This window comes from Mustela nigripes, chromosome 14 (genome assembly GCF_022355385.1).
Source record: "Mustela nigripes isolate SB6536 chromosome 14, MUSNIG.SB6536, whole genome shotgun sequence".
NCBI lineage: Eukaryota > Metazoa > Chordata > Mammalia > Carnivora > Mustelidae > Mustela > Mustela nigripes.
In genome coordinates, this window is record NC_081570.1 from 20,398,006 (window position 1) to 20,418,558 (window position 20,553).

General features: G+C 43.0%; 1 protein-coding gene across 1 annotated transcript; it reads right to left on the reverse strand.

The window, feature by feature from the left end:
- Nucleotides 1–1,911: 1,911 nt before the first annotated feature.
- RPA2 (replication protein A2) lies at nucleotides 1,912–18,808 on the reverse strand. Its single transcript, XM_059376845.1, has 9 exons — nucleotides 18,523–18,808; nucleotides 18,173–18,279; nucleotides 15,211–15,312; nucleotides 14,970–15,083; nucleotides 10,272–10,346; nucleotides 9,506–9,622; nucleotides 4,870–4,977; nucleotides 4,597–4,691; nucleotides 1,912–2,823 (listed from the first exon to the last, which is right to left on the reverse strand). The coding sequence occupies exons 1-9, from the start codon at nucleotides 18,530–18,532 to the stop codon at nucleotides 2,739–2,741; spliced, it is 813 nt and encodes a 270-aa protein (XP_059232828.1). The 5' UTR covers nucleotides 18,533–18,808; the 3' UTR covers nucleotides 1,912–2,738.
- Nucleotides 18,809–20,553: the final 1,745 nt, after the last annotated feature.

A 20,553-nucleotide genomic window follows, 5' to 3' on the forward strand; every position in this document is an offset into this window, starting at 1 on the left:
AGCGGCAGGATACCTAGAGATTCTCCCCAGAACAAGCTGGATTCATCACTTGGCTGTGCTCCTGGGGGGCTTCTGAGAACACGGGCTGTTCCTGTGGTCTTAATAAAGGTGCAAAGAAAATACTATGTACCTGACATCCCGGTGGGCACGGTCACCCAGAAGGCTGGTGTTTCGTTCTAATGAGGCCTGCCTGTGGTCAGAAGCCACATGGCTGTGGGGCCGTAAAGGCCAGGATGGCGGGGAATTCCGCACGGCTGAGCACTACTCTGTGCTACGGGCAACGTGGGACCAGCACCGCCAGTGACGCTACCTCCTGTTTTGCTCTGTATTCCTAGTGCGTGACCAGTGGGCCGCCACAGTAGGTATTCAACACGTATTTGTTGAATTATTAAGTAGTTTGTAATTGCTGAATCATCGGCTTCAAGATCAAAAGGAAAAGAGGCTTCTACCCAGAATCACTGCTATTGCCTTGCCCGTTTGCTAGTGCCAGTTGGATTAACTAGAGATGTCAACTATGCATGAACGTATGCTATCATGCATTCCAAATTCAAACCATGCTGTTTTTTAAAAATTTTATTTGACAGAGACACAGTGAGAGAGCGAGAACACAAGCAGGAAGAGTGGGACAGGGTGAAACAGGCTTCCCACTGAGCAGGGAGCCCGATGTGGGGCTCGATCCCAGCACCCTGGGATTACAACCCGAGCCAAAGGCAGATACCTAACAACTGAGCCACCCAGGGTACCCCTAATGTGTGGTTTTTGTAAAGAGATTTATTTATTTTGAGAGCACAAGCAAGCACGCGATGGGGGGAGGGGGGGGGGAGGACAGAACCCCAAGCCAACTCTGCAGAGCAGAGCCCCATGTGGGGCTTAATCCCCCAACCCTGAGATCATGACCTGAGCCAAAACCACATTAGACACTTAACCAACTGTGCTGAGGCGCCCCTCAAATATATGATTTTTTAACCTGTTTTTAGTCGGTGCCCTTTCTTTCAGAAAATAATCAAGAGTGGACAGACTTGCAGATAAACATCCTGGTTGACTGACTTTTAAGCAACCATCTAGCTCCCTAGATAGGAACTATTCTGTATGTACAGAAACAAAACCCAGACTTGTTCACTTTTAGAAACCAGAGGGTGGGGCATTCTCCACATGGCTGCTGGTAGGTTTCATTCTGAAACACAGTTAAAGTTATAGAATTTGTATTTGCATGTTACACCTCATTAACTTAACTCATAACCAGTTCTTTTATTCAAAACGTAGTTTACGTTCTGGAGTTGTCAAAAACATCTTCGAGGTAGTTTGCTCTCCCGTAAGAAACAGAACTGATTAAGCTGGCCAAAGCCTGTAGGCCTTTAAACGGTCTCATCTTTGATTTTTTAAATAAAGATTTTATTTATTTGAGAGAGAGAACGCACACACGAGCACAGCGAGGGGCGGAGGGACAAAGGAGAGGGAGAGGCCGGCTGCCCGCGGAGCAGGATGCCCAACTTGGGGCTTGGTCCCAGGACCCTGGGATCATAACCTGAATAGAAGCCAGGTGCTTAACCACCTGAGCCACACAGGCGCCCTTAATCTCATTTTGAGGTCAAATGGTATATTACCAATTCAGTTACATGACCACATATTTCTAGAGTCAAGATTAAGGTCCACTTTATAACCTCTACCAATGGCAATGCTAGATGCTTTGCAAACATTATTTTACTCAATTTTCCCAACACACCTATGAGGAAAGGATACAGTTGTCTTCATAAATAAGGAAATGGGAGGCCCTCAGAACTGACGTAGCCTGCGCGAGATCCTAACTAAAAGGGGAAAGCCAGGATTTCAAACCCAAATCAAGCTATGCTACACACGTTAGATAAAGTAGTAGTAATACCACCCTAGGAAGAAAAATAACATCTTCACAAATTCTACAACAGAGCTTTTATTATTAAACATACTGATGTACTTATTTGGTACAAAATCGAGCAAACGTCCTTCTCCCCTCTACCCTCATGAGGCCACCACAGAACTTCGTGTTCATAAAAACACACTTTTGGAAGCAGTCATGACAGGTAAAGGAAAGTGCAATTCTGAAAATAACACCATACAACCAACCAAAGGGTGGGAACAAAACCAGGCAGAGTTAGTGGGTTTCTGGGCTAGCTCCCTGCTGAAGGTCCCAGTCCGGCTCATCTTCTTTCCACAGGGAACATTACAGGAGCAGAAACTCCTGCGTATCCTGGAAGTAGTACCACCCAACTCTCTTAGTAGCATGTTTCTTCCATTTCCATCTGTGCTGTTGTAAACAGCTGATCTATTACTTCCTTCATTTTTAAAAGATTTTATCTATTTATCTCAAAGGGAGAAAGAGCATAAGCAGGGGTGGGGCAGAGGGAGAAGCAGACCCCTGCCTGACTTGGGGCTGGGTCCCAGAACCCTGGGATCATGACCTGAGCTGAAGGCAGACACTTAACAGACTGAGCCACCCAGGCGCCCCAATCTGTAACTTCTTTAAGAAAATCCACCCAGGTTTACATTCTTATCAACTGTCCAAAATTGAGCTTCAAGAAACAAAAATAACCACAAACAAAAAGCCAGAAGAGTAGCAAGTTTCAAAAGGATGCTAAGTGAGATCCTTTCTAGATGAAACCTACTCCCTAGAAGCCAACTGGCCAAACAGATGCACAGTGGGAGAAAACATACTATGAGAACAGGTCCAGCTGGAAAATGCCTCGGGAACTCAATTAGATCCGTTAGTCTGCATCTGTGGATTTAAAATGATCATCGTCCACAGTGGAATAGATGTGTCCCTCGTTGCTGAGAAAATCCACAGCTTGCCTAGAAAAAAACCAAGGGGGAAAAAGGCTCATTTTCAAATTGACAAAGAAGAAAGGAAACGGACTTCTGGATATGGGCAACCACAGATTTTGCTCACTTCCCACTTTCTACCTTAGCTAAGAAGTCACAGCCATTTTGCTCAGAGGGCTCTTCCAGGAAGAGGCAGTAAAACTGCAAAAGTGAGATCATGCACGGAGACACTGATTATTAAAGCTGCCTTGGACCCTTCTCCCCGACTGTTGTAAAGGCAAGAAAATAGAGCCAAAATCAAATGCCAGGCTAAGCAAATGAAAATGATAATCGAAAAATGCAGTCCTGGGCGCCTGGGTAGCTCAGTGGGTAAGCCTCTGCCTTCGTTCGGCTCAGGTCATGATCTCAGGGTCCTGGGATCGGGCTCTCTGCTTGTCTGGGAGCCTGCTTCCTCCTCTCTCTCTGCCTCTCTGCCTCCTTCTGATCTCTCTGTCAAATAAATAAATAAAATCTTAAAAAATAATAATAAAATAAAAAATAAAACTGCAGTCCAGCTTGCACATGAAACTCCGAGCATAAACAGCTATTTTTCAAAGTTCCTTCTCCCTACCCACCCACCCACCCTCTGGGAAGCAAAGCTGCAGGACATTAAGAAAGGTCTTTTCCAGAAATGGGAGGACGCCTTCAAACCCTTTGAGACCCTCAAGATCAGTGTAACATATTTTTTTTTTAAGATTTTATTTATTTATTTGACAGACAGAGATCACAAGTAGGCACAGAGGCAGGCAGAGAGAGAGAGAGGAGAAAGCAGGCTCCCTGCCGAGCAGGAAGCCCGATGAGGGGCTCCATCCCAGGACCCTGAGATCATGACCTGAGCTGAAGGCAGAGGCTTAACCCACTGAGCCACCCAGGTCCCCCGAGTGTAACATATTTAATAATGTTTGTTAACAGTAACTGTTTTCTAACTACTACTAAAATGTTTACTAACAGTAATAGAGCAACTACTATGTGACAGTGGTTTTTTTTTGTTTTGTTTTAAGATTTTATTTATTTATTTGACACAGATGGAGAGAGATCACAAGTAGGCAGAGAGACAGGCAGAGAGAGAGGAGGAAGCAGGCTCCCTGCCGAGCAGAGAGCCACCCAGGCGCCCCGTTGTGACAGTGCTTCTATACCTATTCATCACTGGAACTCTGAGATAGGAATTAACTTCTTCATTTTATAAAATAGGAAATGAAATTATACCTAAGCCTTTCTTTTCTATGTAAAACTAGAATATCAACAGATTTACAGTAATAAGTAACTATCAAAGGCACCAAAGTACTCAGCTTGTTTGATTGGTTCATCGGAATCAGGAAGCAGCTTGTCTAATATGGAATCAGAAGGATGCTGGAAGGACTGATAGTTTCAGGTCCAGAGGGCCAAATGCACATCTCCACAGTGGAAAGATTAACACCAATGGGCCCATACCTCTGAGGACCGGAGCTAAGGCTCTTACTCCTCCAAATGGAATTCCACAAGAGGTCAAATTTTATCCAGTCAATTCTGCTCAAAATTATATCCCCTGCACATAATGGGAATCACTATTTGTTAAATAACAAGTGAATCAGTGATGTGATGGGTAGCGTCACCTTTGTGAGTCCTTTTTCTATCTTTCCATGACGGAACAACTCCCCTTCTGTCAAAGAGATGGCAGCTGACAGTTTTATTTTTATGTGTAATAACTTCTCATTATGAGGAAACCCTGGTGAGGTAAAATGGGTACAATTCTGGAGCCCCAGCTGATGGGAACCAAATACTCACTTTATTGAGGCTACAGTCATGTGGTGGAGCTGGTTCTTGAGATCCTGAAAGTTCAGTCCTTCAGGTCTTGGACAAGCCTTAATCAAATTCAGCACCTGAAGATTCAAAGGAGAAAGAGTTTAGCAATTACTCTAAATCAACTCCTTTATATAAACCCGAGACCTTTGATAAGAAAGAAATGAGTCAGGTCCTTAGACAGCCTTAGACTCATCAAGGAAGTAACAAATTTAAGACGGTCAGTGTCTTGGATTTCTGGAGACACTCAGTGTTTACCTGGTTTTGAGCCACAGTGAGGCCATTTGCTGGTATGGAGCTATTCCCACCAAAGATCCCTGTTTCACCCATTCCTGGATTGCTCATAGGTGCTCTTCCTGCTGGGGGCTGCATTAAGAAAGAAGTTCACAGCATTAGAAAATTTATCAATTTAAATACAGTCCTTGTATTGTGTTATAGCATGTCAGTAAGCAGCTCACAAAAATAATTTAAGTGGTTTCCCCAATAACAATTGCTTACACTGGAAGGAACAACTATCAGCATTAAAGAGTCTTTCCAAGGAAGATAAAGTGATTCTCTGAAGCACATAATATCATCCAGAAAGGTACCTCCTAGCTCCTTCTTGTTTTTGTGCTGTTGAGGGGAACCAGAGGAAAAACAGCACCGAGAAGAAAATTACCTGGAGATCTACTATAATGGTATATATCCTTGGTGCTTTATTATTCAAACATACACTTGGCTCACTCATTTATTTATTTTGGGGAATTCCTTACCGTGCTCCTGATTTTATTACTATTAAAAACTTTTATTATTGAAGTATAATTGACACACAGCGTTATATATGTTAGTTTCAGGTGTACAACATAGTGATTTGACAATTCTATAAATTACTGGATGCTCACCATGGTAAGGGTTCACCCATTTCACTCACCCTGCCCCCCCCAATTCAAGCATTTACTGTCACCTAGGCATGAAGCATTATGAGAGGAAAAAAAAAAAAACCAGTTCCCATCACTCTCTGTTCTTCTTTTTAATAACAACAGATTATAATTCCTGTTTCCATTTTCTTTCTTCTCAGTCACTCCCCAGCCCACTATATTTGCACTCTTACTGAATATACCTTGGAAACTGTTCTAACTGAAGTCACCAGTGACTTTTCAACCAATATACCCAACAGTCCCTTTCGGTCCTAACAGTACCTCTCAGAAAGACACGCTGACCACACTCCTCTTGAAATGTACCCACCTCTCCTTAGGTTTCTGGATGGAAAGTTCTTCTGGTTCTCCACTTACTTCTCAAACTCTACTTTCTCAGCATCCCTCACCAGCCTTTCTCTCTACCTATCCCCCAAAAGGCTGACAGATCCCCCAGGATTCCACCCCAGACCTCCTCTTGGGCCACAAATTCTTGTTCCCAGCTATGGACTGGATACACCCACCTCGTGCTCTCACACACTCTGAAGTTAAGATTATGACCTTCCCTAAACCTGCTTGCCCTGCTCTATCCCACCTCAGTGAGTAAAGCTAACCTAATTCTGTAGACTTCAGTCCTGAGTCCATTCACTCACTTCCCAGTCTGTCACCACAGCCTATCACACAAGTTCAGTGTAGCTCAAGTCCATCCTCGTCACCCTGGCCTCCCGAGGGCATCTCAGCCACTAGTCTCTCCTACTCTAGTCAACTCCTGTCTTTGTGTCAGATAACAACTTCAGGTAACAATAACAGCTTCAGATCCTGTCCCTCCTGTGTCGGAAAGCTTTCAGGTGGCTCCCCCTGCCTGTGAAAATAATATACACCTAGACAGTCAAGACCCACCACAGATGTCAAGATCTCTAGTTTACTCGAGACTGCTTCTTCCCAACACACTTTACTCCCCCAGCTGCACCTGGACTTCTTCTTTTTTTTTTTTTTTTAAGATTTTATTTATTTTATTTGACAGAGATCACAAGTAGGCAGAGAGGCAGGCAGATAGAGAGGGAGGAGGAAGCAGGCTCTCTGCTGAGCAGGGGCTCGATCCCAGGACCCTGGGATCATGACCTGAGCCAAAGGCTTTAACCCACTGAGCCACCCAGGCGCCCCTGCACCTGGACTTCTTGCCGGCTACAAACATGCCTCTGCCCTGAACATGTTGTTCCCTGTCTGGAATGCTCCTCCCCTCATCTGCCTGGTAAACACTGACTTCCCATCTGGCAAAGCCCAACTTAATGGCTACTGCCTTTGCAAAGCTGTCCAACATGCCCCAAGCCAAGTCAGCCAAGTTCTTCCTCCTCAGCTCTCAGACATTTGGCCCATTCCCTCTCACAGCAGCCAGCACATTATTCGCCTGGCACTTTCTGCCACAAGCCCCTCCATTTTCACAGTGCCTGGTGCAACCTGTGCTCAATGTTTTATCCACTGAACTGAATAAATAAGGATGATAGAATGTCAAATGTGTTAACTACCCAAAAGAGATATAAAAGCACTGCGGAAACTTGTTAGGAGAAATCCCATCGAGTGAGGAGATGCATTCATTCAATAAATGCTCATTAAATGCCTACTGCTTTGAGGTAATAAATAAAAACCAGTCATGGTCTCTTGTTTTCAAGCTAGATACCTTCACGCTACCTGCTGGTAAAACAGAAGTCTTACATCTTAGGATCCAGTAATACTGAACTGAAGGCTAGTTCTTACCCAAATACTCTGCTGAAAGGGCCTCGGGTCGTGCTTCAGGTAACCCCACACCTCACGAATCTTTCAGGACTTGGTTTAGGCATCACCTCCTCCAAGGCGTCTCCCTTGATGTCCAGGTCAGGATGGGAAACACTTTGCTGTGGTTCCACGGTACCCTGTGCTTGCCACTTATCCTGCCTTCACTGCCGAGGCGATCTGAATCTCCACTGCTCAAATATGAACTCTTTGCAGGAAAGAGTGTTTTATTTACTCCTCAATGTAACTGTGTTTGTGCCCGGTTTCCACTCCCTCATCATCCATTCTCACTTTATAAATCACTTTTATGAAATATGTGATCCATACACATATATGTCATTAACTATGGCAATAAAATAAACACTCTAAACTTTCTACCTAGTTCTGTTCTTTTTCTTTCTTTTTTTTTTTTTTAAAGATTATTTATTACTTATTTGACAGAGAGAGAGTGTCACAGTGAGAGAGGAAATGCAAGCAGGAGGAGTAGGAGAGGGAGAAGCAGGATTCCCACTAAGCAGAGAGCCCAACGTGGGGCTCTATCCCAGGACCCCAGGATCATGACCTGAGCCAAAGGCAGACGCTTAACAACTGAGCCACCCAGGTGCCCCAAATTCTGTTCTTTTTAACCCATTTCCCACATCCTCTACCGAATCCTCCCTTGTGAAGATCCAGGTTTCCAAATCCAGTGGCAGATGTCTCTCATCACCTGCCTTGACTTCAAGCCGCATTCTACAGTTGATCACCACCCCCTCCTTCCTAAAATAGTCTTTTCAGAATATTCTACAGAATGACATTTCCTGGTTTCCTCCTAACTGGTAATTTTTTTTTTTACCACTGGCTTCTGTTCTACTCAGACTTCTAAAGGTTAGTGTGTCCCAGAGCTCAGGTCTCTGACCTCTTAACTCCCCGGTTATCTCATCTCATCCGAGGCTTTAAATGTCACCTACGCGATGACTCCCGAATTTCCACCTTTAGCCCCGACCTCTCCCTTGGATCCCCCTCTACATATTCAACCATCCATTCTGTTCTCCACTTGGGTATCTACCTGGCACCTCACCACTTGGCAAGTCCCAACAGAACTCTGGATTTTACCCTCCAAATGTGTTAGCTTCACTTAGTTGCTCAAGCCCCAAAGTCATTTTTGAATCCTTCCTCTTTATATCCTGTATGTAACCCACCGACGAGTCCTGTCAGCTCTACCTTCAAATTACATCAGCCAACCACTCCTTACCCCAGCTGCTGCTACCATTCCTAGATTAATTCTGCAGCTATTCCTGGTGCCTCATCATCTACGCTCCATACAGCAGCCCAGCCCAGGTGAATTTCTTAAAAGACATATCAGACCATGTCACTCCCTCATTGAAACCTTCTAAGGGCCTAGAATAATGATTGGTACACATCAGGCTCAATAAATATTTCTCAAAGGAACGAATAAATGAATGGATTTCTTTGTATCCCCAGTGCTTACCAAATTGGCACAGAACAGGATGCAATAGCATCCTTAGTGGCTCAGGGGTTTTCTACACTTTCCTACTCTGTAACCAATAATCCTTCACCTGGGCACCAGAAATCATCTAAGGACTTTTTTTTGCCTTTTTTTTTTTTTTTTTTTTTTAAAGTGGGCTTCACATCCAACATGGGGCTTGAACTCACAGTCCGGAGATCAAGAGTGACATGCTCTACCATATCAACTGAGCCAGCTAGGCACCCCAATCTAAGGACATTCTAATAGAAGAATAAACCCTCTGTGTGGCCCTAGATGGACTGGTCAAAAGGAATTTACATGGTAGAAAATAATGTTGAAAATTTTCAATATGAAGCAGGGAAGATAACTTTAGGGACAAAATAATGGTGCATAATTTTTCCTATTTAGCCAACAGATTAGAAGAAAAGCAGTAAAATGCTGTCCATGTTGGGATATTTCTCTGAATACAATCCTGGAGCCAAGCATTCAGCCTACAGTTAGTTATGTGTCTACACGTGAAGGCTGTTTTAGGCTTCGGCCTTCCAAGTCAGTGGGGTTAGAGGAACTTGGAATTCTGAGAGAAAAAGGAGTGCTTCCTCTGGAATAAAATAACATGGCAAAGCTCATGAAGAAAATGCTCTGAGGACTGAGTGAGGCCTTTCTTCTGGCTCAACCTTCAAAACATCAAGAAAATCGAAGCCAGAGCACAGAAGCTGTCTATGTTTTTCCAGAGAAGAGAAAAAATTCCGAGAGTAGAGTTGCTCACCTGGCTGTTAGATTTGCTTAGGATCATGTGTGCATTGACAACTTCCAGAATGTGGGTGGTGAACTCATTCATATCCTCCAGAGGCATGATCTTAAAGGCTACAAGGCTTTTTTTGTTCTAATAAAATAAAGGGAAAAACGTGAATAAAGGACAAGCACATTCAAAGCAACCTTAGGTCAAAACACTATGGCACTTGTCTTGGTTATGATATTCTGCCAATATGGAAAAAATGTGTTATATACTTAAAATGTTTAACTCAAGGTCAATCCTAATATAGTCATTCATAGGAGGAAAAAACAAAACCAGCTCAGAGTTGTTCAAAAACTTGCCCAAGGTTTACACAACCGAGCAGAGTAGTCTCCTGACTCGAAATCCGGTGTCCTCCTTTTTCACCCCTTAGTGGATGCCGTGGATGGCCACTATAGGCACGGATCCTGTTCTTTCTCTACCATTCTATTAGTTGTGTGTGTGTGTGTTTAAAGATTTTATTTTTAAGTGATTTTTCCACTGAACGTGGGGCTTGAACTCAACATGGAAATCAAGAGTTGCATGCTCTTCTGACTGAGTCAGCCAGGCACCCCTCTGTGAGTTTTATATTAAGCTAAAAAACCCGTTATTTCTCTTCGAAGAGAATAATGAAGTAATTTCAATCTAATTCCCACTTAACAGAAAGACTTGGTTTAATCTTAAGTATCCTAAACTCAGGCATGAGTCCAGAAACTGCTTCATGCAAATATAACTTAACTATCATTTTTTCTTGCTTCACCTGAAAAGATCTCAGATGGCCAGCCACTTTCACATAAGTCTCTGGAGGAACCACTGTGTTTTCACTGCTGGCATCCTGAAAGAAAAAAACATATCACATGAAGGTTTTAGGGATGTTGGTAAAACTTTAAAACTGCTAAAAAAACAAAATAACCTGCTGAATTATGTACAGAAAGACAGCATTAAAAAGTAAGAGTGCGGGGTGCCTGGGTGGCTCAGACAGTTAAGCATCTACCTTTGGCTTGGGTCATGATCCCAGGGTTCTGGGATCGAGTCCCATATCTGGCTCCCTGCTCGGCGGGAGTCTGGTTCTCCCTGTCCCTCTGCCTGCTGCTCCCCTTTGCTTGTGCGTTCTCTCCCTCTGACAAATAAATAACGCCCCCCCCCCACCAAAAAAGCAAACAAGTATGCACTCTTATTCACTGCTGTTGGGCACAAAATTTTCCAGTGGATCTACTTATCAGCATAGCAATTCAACATTTAGGATTTTAAGGAAATAATTAAGAAACTGCATTAAGATTTAGATGCATTTATTTATTTATTTTTAAAGATTTTATTTGTTAGAGAGAGGGAGCGCACACACCGAAGCAAGGGGAGGGGTAGAGGGCAAAGCAGGCTCCCCGCTGCACAGGGATCCCAATGCAGGGCTCAATCCTAGGACCCTGAGATCATGACCTGCCTCCGGGCAGATGCTTAACTGACTGAGCCACCCAGGTGCCCCAAGATTTACCTTTAAATGCAGCTCTTGATCTGAGGGTCTTGAGTTTGAACCCCACAGTGGGTGTAGAGATTACTTAAATAAATAAAAATTTTTAAAAAATTTAACCTTATGTATATTCATATGGCATAATCTAAAATACTAAAAAACTGAAAACAACCTAAATAACCAACAAGTCATGCACTCATACAATGGGATACTTCACACCATTGTAACTCATAATGTAGATTTTGCTTTATTGTTAGAGAAGACCAGTTGTGGTGGCACGTGGGGAAAAAAAGCTGATTTCCCCTGTGGAGGAAAAGACACACCAGAATGCTAACAATGGTTAACTAGGATAATTATGGCTAATTTTAACATGTCTTTTTGAGTTTTCTAATAAATGATTTATAACAAATATGTATTAACTAAGTCTTAAAGTTCTTTTCTGATCATAAAATGTTTAAGTATAGGGGCGCCTGGGTGGCTCAGTTGTTAAGCATCTGCCTTCAGCTCAGGTCATGATCTTGTGGTCCTGGGATTGAGCCCCGTGTTGGGCTCCCTGCTTAGCGGAGAGTCTGCCTCTCCCTTTGCCCCTCCCCTGCCATGCTCTCTTTCTCTCAAATAAATAAATAAAATCTTAAAAAAAAAAAAAAAAGTTTAAGTACAAGGGCGCCTGGCTGGCTCAGTCGGGAGCATGCTGCTCTCGATCTTGGGGTTGTAAGTTCAAGCCCCATGTTAGGTGTAGAAATTACTTAAAAATAAAACCTTAAATAAAAAAATATATGTTCATATATATATAAAATTATATATCTTATCCTTTATGTAAGACTGCATACATCTCTACGTACAGATATACAGACAAAAATGTATGAAAAGATATTTACCAAAACCTGTTAGAGCAATTAATTGTCCCCTCTAGAATGTGGGATTTCAGGAGACTTTAAATGTTTTCTAAGTAAGCATGGTACATGTTGTTTGCTCATGTAGCATTAGGCATTATAGTATCTACCTCCCCACTTGATGTCAAGGATAGGGTCTTTCTCATTCTTTGTATACAAGGGACCAAGCACAGTCTGGTTCAAAATTGGTACTCCAATAATAATTATTGAATGAATTATTCCATATTTTTCCAAGAAGCAAAAATTAAAGAATACAGAACTACCTAGTTATTTCTCTATAGACAACTTGTGCTTTTTTAAGAGAAAATAGTATACAAAGTATTTATGATCTAAATTTTCTATAATGAATGTATTTTTAAACTATAAAAAACCAGGGTGCCTGTGTGGTACAGTGGGTTAAGCCTGCCTTTGGCTCAGGTCATTATCTCAGAGTCCTGGGATCAAACCCCACAACCGGCTCTCTGCTCAGTGGGGAGCCTGCTTCCCTCTCTCTCTCTCTGCCTGCCTCTCTGCCTACTTGTGATCTCTGTCTGTCAAATAAATATATAAAATATTAAAAAATATATATATAAAAAACCAAGAGGTCTTTTACACAATTAAAAATAAAAAGGATAAAAAATATAGTTTTCCTTTTAGTTTATCTCCATGTTTACACAGATACTCACATACATGTTGCTTTACAAAAATGGGGTCATACCACGTATACCAACTTGTAATATGCTCTTTTCCTCTCAAGTTTATGGTAAACACTTCATGACAGTTACACATTTCTGTATCACCTATTATATATCATAAATATACCACGGTTTAGTAAGGCCCTATTGCTTGCATTTTGAAACTGTTTTTTAAAAATAATTATTGTTGGGGCGCCTGGCTGGCTCAGTGGGTTAAAGCCTCTGCCTTCAGCTCAGGTCATGATCTCAGGGTCCTGGGATTGAGCCCTGCATTGGGCTCCCGGCTCAGCGGCACTCCTGCTTCCTCCTCTCTCCCTGCCTCTCTGCCTACTTGTGATCTGTCAAATAAATAAATAAATAAAATATTTACAAAAAGAATAAAAATAATTATTGTTTTTAAAAGATTTGAGAGTTTGAGGGGCGCCTGGGTGGCTCAGTGGGTTGAGCCACTGCCTTCGGCTTAGGTCATGATCTCAGGGTCCTGGGATCGAGTCCCGCATCGGGCTCTCTGCTCAGCAGGGAGCCTGCTTCCCACTCTCTCTCTCTGCCTGCCTCTCCATCTACTTGTGATTTCTCTCTGTCAAATAAATAAATAAAATCTTTAATAAATAAATAAATAAATAAATAAAAGATTTGAGAGTTTGAGAGAGAGAGAAAGAACACAAACCGGGTGAGGGGCACAAGGAGAAGTACACTCCCCCTGAGAAGGGAGTCTGATATGGGGCTTGATCTCGGCACTGCATGACCATGACCTAAGCCAAAAGCAGAAAATTAACCAACTGAGCCACCTGGGCGCCCCTGAAACTGTTTTTGTAGTTTGTTTTTTTTTAAAATTTTAGTTATTTATTTGACAGACAGAGATCACAAGTAGGCAGAGAGGCAGGCAGAGAGAGAGGTGGAAGCAGGCTCCCTGCTGAGCAGAGAGCCCGATACAGGCCTTGATCCCAGGACCCTGAGATCATGACCTGAGCCAAAGGCAGAGGCTTTAACCCACTGAGCCACCCAGGCACACTTTTTTTTTAAGGATTTATTTGCGAGAGAAAGTGTATTCAAGTGGGAGAAGGGCAAATGGAGAGGGTGAGGGAAGCAGACTCCCTGCTGAGTGCAGAGCACAACTCATCGCTCAAACTCACAACCCTGAGATCAAGACCTAAGACTAAACCAAGAGTCTAACATTTAACCAACCGAGCCACCCAGGCACCCCTGAAACTGTTTTTAATTTTTCATTATTATAAACAATGCTATGATCAACAATCTTACAACTGAATCTTTGCACACATCTTTTATTATTATTATTTTTTAAAGTTTGTATTTATTTGCCAGAGAGCACAAGCAGGGGCAGCAGCAGGCAGAGGGAGAAGCAGGGTCCCTGCTGAGCAAGGAGCCTGATGTGGGACTCGATCCCAGGACCCTAAGATCATGACCTGAGCTGAAGGCAGATGCTTAACCAACTGAGCCACTTAGGTGTCCCTTTGCACACATCTTATTATCTTATTTCCTTAACGTAACCTCTGGCAGGGGAGAGCTATATCAACATTCTTATGACGGATGATTTTGATCATTAGCTGATTTTTGAGGTAGCTTATATCAATTTATACTCAAACCATCAAGGTAGGCATCCAATTCCCTTGACAAACATGACAAATCATTCAACAAGTATTTAGTTAAGTCCCTGCTAAGTGCTAGAGGCACTGTGGTAGCTACTACTTTTTTTTTTTTAAAAGAATATATATATACATTTTTAGATTCTATTTATTCAGTTGACTGAGAGATAGAGAGCTCAAGTAGGCAGAGAGGCAGGCAGAGGGAAAGGGAGAAGCAGGCTCTCGGCTGAGCAGGGAGCCCAATGTGGGGCTCGATCCTAGAACTCTGGGATCATGACCTGAGCCGAAGGCAGACACTCAACCTACCGAGCTACCCAGGCGCCCCTGATAGCTACTACTCTTATCAGAAGTGGACATTGCCATTCTTTTTTTTTTCCTATGCTAATTTAATAAATTAAAAAAGGCAGGGTGCCTGGGTGGCTCAATCGGTTAAGTGTCTCACTCTTGATTTAGTCTCGGGTCATGATCGCAGGGTCGTGAGTGAGCCCTGCGTGGAGCCTGCTTAAGACTCTCGCTCTCCTTCTGCCTCTGTCCCACCACCCCTTCCTTCTCTAAACATACAAAAACAAAACAAAACTCTGTTTTCACAGAGTTTATATTCTAGTGTGTCCTGTCACTTGCCTTTTAACTTTGCTTATATATAGTGAAGTTTGGAACATTTTAAATTTTTATGAATTCAAATGTGTTAACGTTTCATTTTAAGATTTCTGCCTTTGTCTTGCTTATAAATTATTCTAATACTAAGAAATTAAAAAGAGTAAAACAGTCCAACATCTCGAGTCCCAAAGTAGCCCCACCCTAAATTCAAAAATAACTGCTTACATCTGTGTCAACCCACTGGCGAACATCCATGGGCGCAGCTGTCATGTCATCTATTTTGTACACAATGTTGGTTGGGGCCTTCTCTGCATGTCTGATTATACCCACAATAGTGACCTAGATCAGAAGGAAAGAAAAGTTGGGTTTTCCTGGAAACTAAAACATTCATGTACTTTTTAAATGAGTAACTTTTATTTCATTCTTCACATGATGAAGGGACTCTTCCACAAACTGTTTTACTTACCTGTGAAATCTCAACATTCCCAATTTTGAACATTTCATCAACCAGAGTGGCAGAAAGCAGCTGAGATATGGTACAGGGTACAATGTGCTGGGCTCGGGCTCTCTGAAAAGATAGATGCATAAATTCAGTTAAGAGGAGCGCCTGGGTGGCTCAATGGGTTAAAGCCTCTGCCTTCGGCTCAGGTCATGATCCCAGGGTCCTGGGATAGAGCCCTGAGTCGGGCTCTCTGCTTGGTGGGGAGCCTGCTTCCCTTCCTCTCTGCCTACTTGTGATCTCTGTCAAATGAATAAATAAAATCTTTAAAAAAAAATTCAGTTAAGAAAATAATAACTACCACCCACTAACACCTTCCATGTGCCAAGCACTTGACATACATCATTAACATTGAATCCTCACTCTTGCTTCACAGAGATGGAAACCAAGATCATATAGCTAACAAATACCACACTTCAGAATTCAAACTAGGTGTCTGACTCCAAAGCTCCTGATCAATGAGTTAAGTTTGTGTGGCACATAGATTCACTAAAATGAGCACGTCAGAGAGTGGACAACATAAGGAAGGATGATGACCTGCTTCCGGGACAAAACTTATACTTCAGTTTTAGGACAAAGGCAAGCTGGAGCTGGCTGTTTAGTTCACCAATGACAGGAGATGGTATTTGGAAAAGGTTTGAGAAATGGCCAGCAGAGACAGAACTTTGGAGTTGCCCGACGTCTCATGATAAAAGATAACAAAAGTTCGAGGTAGAGTTTTAAGGACAGATGCTCTGACAATAGAATGGAAGTCCTGGGGAAAATGGGATAAAGGCTTGACCATGCTGGACGTCCTAAAGGGAAAGGACACTATGCGTTGGGTAGGTGATGTCTACCCAAGGACACTGAAATCCCATTCAAAAGCAGCCTAACAACTTATTATCCCCTACAACTGGCCAGGGCAGGTCTCATGGCATAAAGATGAGAAAAACGGAATAGGATTTGCCCTCAACACACTCCTACCTAATGGAGGCACAAATGTAAATAACAAACTTGGTCTACAGAGTGAGACGCACTACATGGGATCCCAGAAAAACGTACTGGCACTTTCAAAGGTAGCATTCAGGCTCTACCCTGACGTGTGAAAACGTCAACACTAAAACAATAAGGCATGGGCATTACAGGCTACCGGTAAATATGCACTCTCATAAACTCATTTAGAGAAATAAGCACAAGGAAGAAAAGGCACGGTGGATTAAAGATTAGAATTTTTTTTTTTTAAGATTTTATTTATTTATTTGACAGACAGAGATCACAAATAGGCAGAGAGGCAAGCAGAGAGAGAGGGGGAAGCAGGGTCCCTGCTGCGCAGAGAGCCCGATGCGGGTCTCGATCCCAGGAACCTGGGATCATGACCTGAGCCGAAGGCAGAGGCTTTAGCCCACTGAGCCACCCAGGCACCCCAAAGAATAGAATTTTTGTCAGAAATCAACAACCAAACAGTTATTCTTCATGTAGGATGGAACACAACAGACTCAGTCCCTTCACCTCCCAGACCCTCTGATGTACAATGGAATAATCAATAAATACATTATGGAATTATATGAAATAATTGGTATGAAAAATATAAAGCAATGTCCAAATGTATGGGAATTATCAATCAATTCTTTCCCACTGACACACACCCCTGAATTAACAGTTTAGGTAAAAGCTTATCAACCTGTACAAAAAATACAGAACCTGCTAATATTGAACCTTAATGGGGCGCCTGGGTGGCTCAGTGGGTTAAGCCGCTGCCTTCGGCTCAGGTCATGATCTCAGGGTCCTGGGATCAAGTCCCGCATCGGGCTCTCTGCTCAGCAGGGAGCCTGCTTCCCTCTCTCTCTCTCTGCCTGCCTCTCTGTCTACTTGTGATTTCTGTCAAATAAATAAATAAATTCTTAAAAAAAAAATATTGAACCTTAACACCACATCTGAACGACACCTAACAAGTAGCCAAATCAACCTGTATTTAAAAGATGAAATCAACAGCAGTTAAATATAAACTCACCTCTGAAAGTGAATAACAAGCATTTAGACAGCGTTTTACAGATCACGTTCCTATATATTAATTACCTTATTTATCAATTCTCAGCACCACCGTGTGATATAAGTAGTACTAGTACCATTATCTGATGAGAAAAACTAAGGGCCACAAAGTTCAAGTCGTCGCACTAAAGATACTGCCACTTAAAAGCTGATTCCAGACACTGTCTATCCTGGTTCCAACACTCATGTTCTTTTTAACAAAAATATCTGGGACTAGGGATGTCTGGCTGGCTCAGTCAGAAGAGCATGTGACCTGATCTGGGGGTGGTGGTGGTGGTTCTGAGTTCAAGACCCATGTCCGGTGCAGAGATTACTTAAATAAATACAAACTTAAAAAACAAAACCTGGGACCATTTATTGAAAATGACTACAGGGCAGGCACTTTATATACACTATATATTAGAATATTCAGTCTCATAACAACTTTATAAGGTATGTATTAACAATCTCATTTGATTCCTGATGTTAAGACATTTGTCCAATGAAACCCTATGTGTCAGAGTAATGGTAGAACACAGATATACCTGACTTCCCAGACCATGCTCTTCCCACCGCTTTTTATCACCTCATTACATGTAATTAAAAAAAAAAAAAAAGAATTTCGAATACATGAAGAATACAAAATAGGCTAGTAACAAAAGCCCAGTTTTCCCACAAGACTGATTCTTTAGCTATATTGGTAAATTTCAGAATAAAGCCAATTCAACGTTGGAAGCGAAAGTAGGAGAAATGTCCTTTTTTTAAAACTTACAGCACTTAATTCTAAGATTCGGTAAGGCAGTAACTGGTAATTATCCAATCAGTTCATGTTTGACACATTTTGCCGAATAAATTTTCTCTCAGGGACGAGTTAGGAACTTCAGAACAGAATGAAATAAAACGGAATACTCTTTCAACCTACTGATTTCTTTTCAGCCTGCGAAAGTGTCGGCGATCCGAAGCCCCCGGGGGACTGCGTGTAGCCGCCCGCTCCGCCGAAGGAGGAGCTGCTGTAGCTTTCAGATGCATCTGGTTTTAAACAACAGTATCAATACCCGTGCCGCTTTCCAAGCCTCAGAACACCCCACAGGCCCCCTCAGACTTCACCCCACAGCCAACCACTCCCAGCATCGCCCTAATCTTCCTCACCACCTTAACCCCGGCCCCCGGCCCCCCGCCCCTTCGCCACCCGTCCCTCCCCCACTCGCACCGCCGCACGCCTCTACGACCCCTGCCCTCTTGCTAAATCCTCTTTGCGATTCTCATCCTTACTAAACCACATCCTGGTCCCGACTCTCTCAGGAAAGAAGTCCAGAAGAAGCCTATCTGGCGGGTTTGTCCAGCTCCTCAGAACCCTGCTGCGGCCGCAGCGTTAAATCCACTTCCCGCTGGTGCCACAAACTCCTTCCCGCGAACCATGGAGCCAATCAGTGTCCAGAACGCTTCTTGCTTCAGCCAATCAATGCTCACGAACTTTACGCTTTTTCCCGTCTTCTCGGGCCATGCTTGTGAAAACGCGCACTCCGCTTCCGATGGGGCTGGAAGCCTCCGCGGCCATTTTTCCTAAGGGCAAAACAAGCGGCGCAAGCGGAAGCAAGGAACGGCGAGAGGCTGATAGGGCCGTGTCTCAAGAAAACAACCAATCAAAATGATAATTCCGAATCTCTGGCAGCATAATCCCACCTCCGTCAGTGAGCGACATCTTACATCACTTCCTTTGTTTGGTGTACCCCGGTTCCCGCCAAACTCTTGCCAATCAGACGACGCCTTAATCTACACCAATTCAGCAGAATTCTTGCTTCGGTGACTCGGCTTCGCGTTCGGGTGCGGCGTTTCGCACCTGGCGTCTCACCGTAATGTGTTCAGGGCAGGTCGAGGGTTTGCTAGTTCTTTTCCCAAAAAAGCCAGGTTCTGTTTTTGTATCGGCATTCCCTCGTCCTGATTTCCCTCCGTAAGGCTGTGGGGTATTAACATACATCCTCCTCCCCGGAACGGCCTTTTAGAAGATCTGAGGATCGCATCCCACCCCTGCCCCCTCCTCTGCGTGATTTAATAGGGTTCCGCATCCCTGATTGTTTAAACTCTTCTTCGTGTAACATTGTTCTGTCCCTCCCGTAGAAAGGAGAACACGTCTGTCAGCTCCTTCCTCTAAATATCGCCAGATTGTTAGGCCCCCTCACACCCCACTTATTTAGATTTAAAAAGCTTTGTTGCCTCTTTTGTTCCAAGTTCTGTGCTGGCCACTGGGATTCAACGGGAAGACAGACAGACATAGTCCCTAGGCTCCTGGGTCGTTTTATTTTTCTAAAACAGCAGGCATTGTCTTAAATTCTTTACGTTTAGTAACTCAGTCCCATGAGGTCGGTGAATACTGTCCCTGCCCCAGTTGTAATTTACAAGGGAGGCAGCCAAAGCAAAGAGAGGCTAAGTGGTGGAGGTCTGCATTCAAGCCCAGGAAGTCTGATTTTATCCACTAGTGTAGATACTATACCTTCTTGAACATCCCAGAACTGGGACACAAACTCAAGTTGACAACTGGGGTCAGGTAGGAAAATTGCAAATGTAGTGGGCTGGATAATAAAGGGACAATTTTTTTAAACTTTTTTTTTTTTTTTTTTTTTTTTTTTACTCCACCGTGAGAAAAACAACTACACAAACATAATGGTAAATAGCAACTGACAACAAATATGGGTCCAGTGCTGTCACCAACATATTTTTAGCAGAACCCAGAAATTTTGATTATTGTGTAAAAATTTCTGAGTTTTGGGGCGCCTGGGTGGCTCAGTGGGTTAAGCCGCTGCCTTCGGCTCAGGTCATGATCTCAAGGTCCTGGGATCGAGTCTCGCATCGGGCTCTCTGCTCAGCAGGGAGCCTGCTTCCCTCTCTCTCTCTGCCTGCCTCTCCGTCTGCTTGTGATTTCTCTCTGTCAAATAAATACATAAAATCTTAAAAAAAAAAAAAAAGAAAGCAACTTTAAAAAAAAATTTCTGAGTTTTAAGTGTTTTTAAGTAAATTTAAAATTTTAAAAACACCATGTTGGGCAGAGAAAAGGTATCTGTGGGTCAGATGCTGCATGTCTGCCACCTCTTACCTGTGTAAATTCTGTAAGCCTCCAAGTCATCACTGAGAAATAAACAAGCTATAGACAAGGACGGAAACCTGAGGCATGTCATGAGTACATTGTTATATTAAGTGTAAGGTGACTGAAAGTTACAGAGTCTAACAAATAAGAGCATATTTATGATATATAGGATAAAATATTTGACATTAAGAGTATTCTGGGAAATTTAAGATGTGAATTCA